The sequence below is a fragment of the Calidris pugnax genome, unplaced genomic scaffold, assembly GCF_001431845.1.
Source record: "Calidris pugnax isolate Ruff unplaced genomic scaffold, ASM143184v1 scaffold2839, whole genome shotgun sequence".
In the NCBI taxonomy this organism is placed as follows: domain Eukaryota; kingdom Metazoa; phylum Chordata; class Aves; order Charadriiformes; family Scolopacidae; genus Calidris; species Calidris pugnax.
Window position 1 is genome coordinate 1 of NW_015092811.1, and position 560 is coordinate 560.

At 61.1% G+C, this 560-nt stretch overlaps 1 protein-coding gene across 1 annotated transcript; it reads right to left on the bottom strand.

Annotated features, from left to right (window-relative positions):
* Positions 1 to 11: 11 nt before the first annotated feature.
* On the bottom strand, positions 12 to 553 carry LOC106900594 (60S ribosomal protein L10; the record flags this gene model as incomplete). The annotated part of the gene is made up of 3 exons (XM_014962702.1): positions 12 to 163; positions 276 to 383; positions 490 to 553. Coding segments are annotated over 3 exons (324 nt in total), but the record flags the coding sequence as incomplete, so codon positions are not given.
* Between the last annotated feature and the right edge of the window lie 7 nt (positions 554 to 560).

Genomic DNA, 560 nt, shown 5'->3' on the forward strand with positions numbered 1-560 from the left:
GGGGGGTTTTGGGGTGCCCCCGACCTGTCGGCGCCGGCGCAGGAGAGCATTTTGTTGATGCGGATGACGTGGAAGGGATGGAGCCGGACGCGGATGTGGAACCCGTCCTTCCCGCAGCTCTTCACCATGTACTTGTTGGCACAAATCCGGGCGGCCTCCAGCGCTGGGGGAAGGGGGAAAAAAAGGGGGAAAAAAGAGAAAAAGAGGGGGTCACGAGGTGGTGGGGGGAGGGGAGGAGCACCCCAAAACCTCCCCACCCCCAAAAAAACCCGTACCCTCCGAGCTGAGCTGCTCGTACTCGTCCGACACCATGTGCCCGCAGAGGGGGAACTCGTCCACCTTCGCCTTCTTCCTCCCCAGGTCGAAAATGCGGATTTTTGGGTCTGTGGAAAGAGGGGGGAGGGGAATCAGGAAGGGCCCCTCCCCCCTTCCCCAAAAAAGAAGGGAAAAGGAGGGTTTTCCGAGGGGGGAGGGAGGATTTGGACTCACCAGGGACCCCCCGGCAGAAGCGGGATTTGGGGTACGGCTTGTTCTTGCAGTAGCGGTAGCTGGAAAAGGGG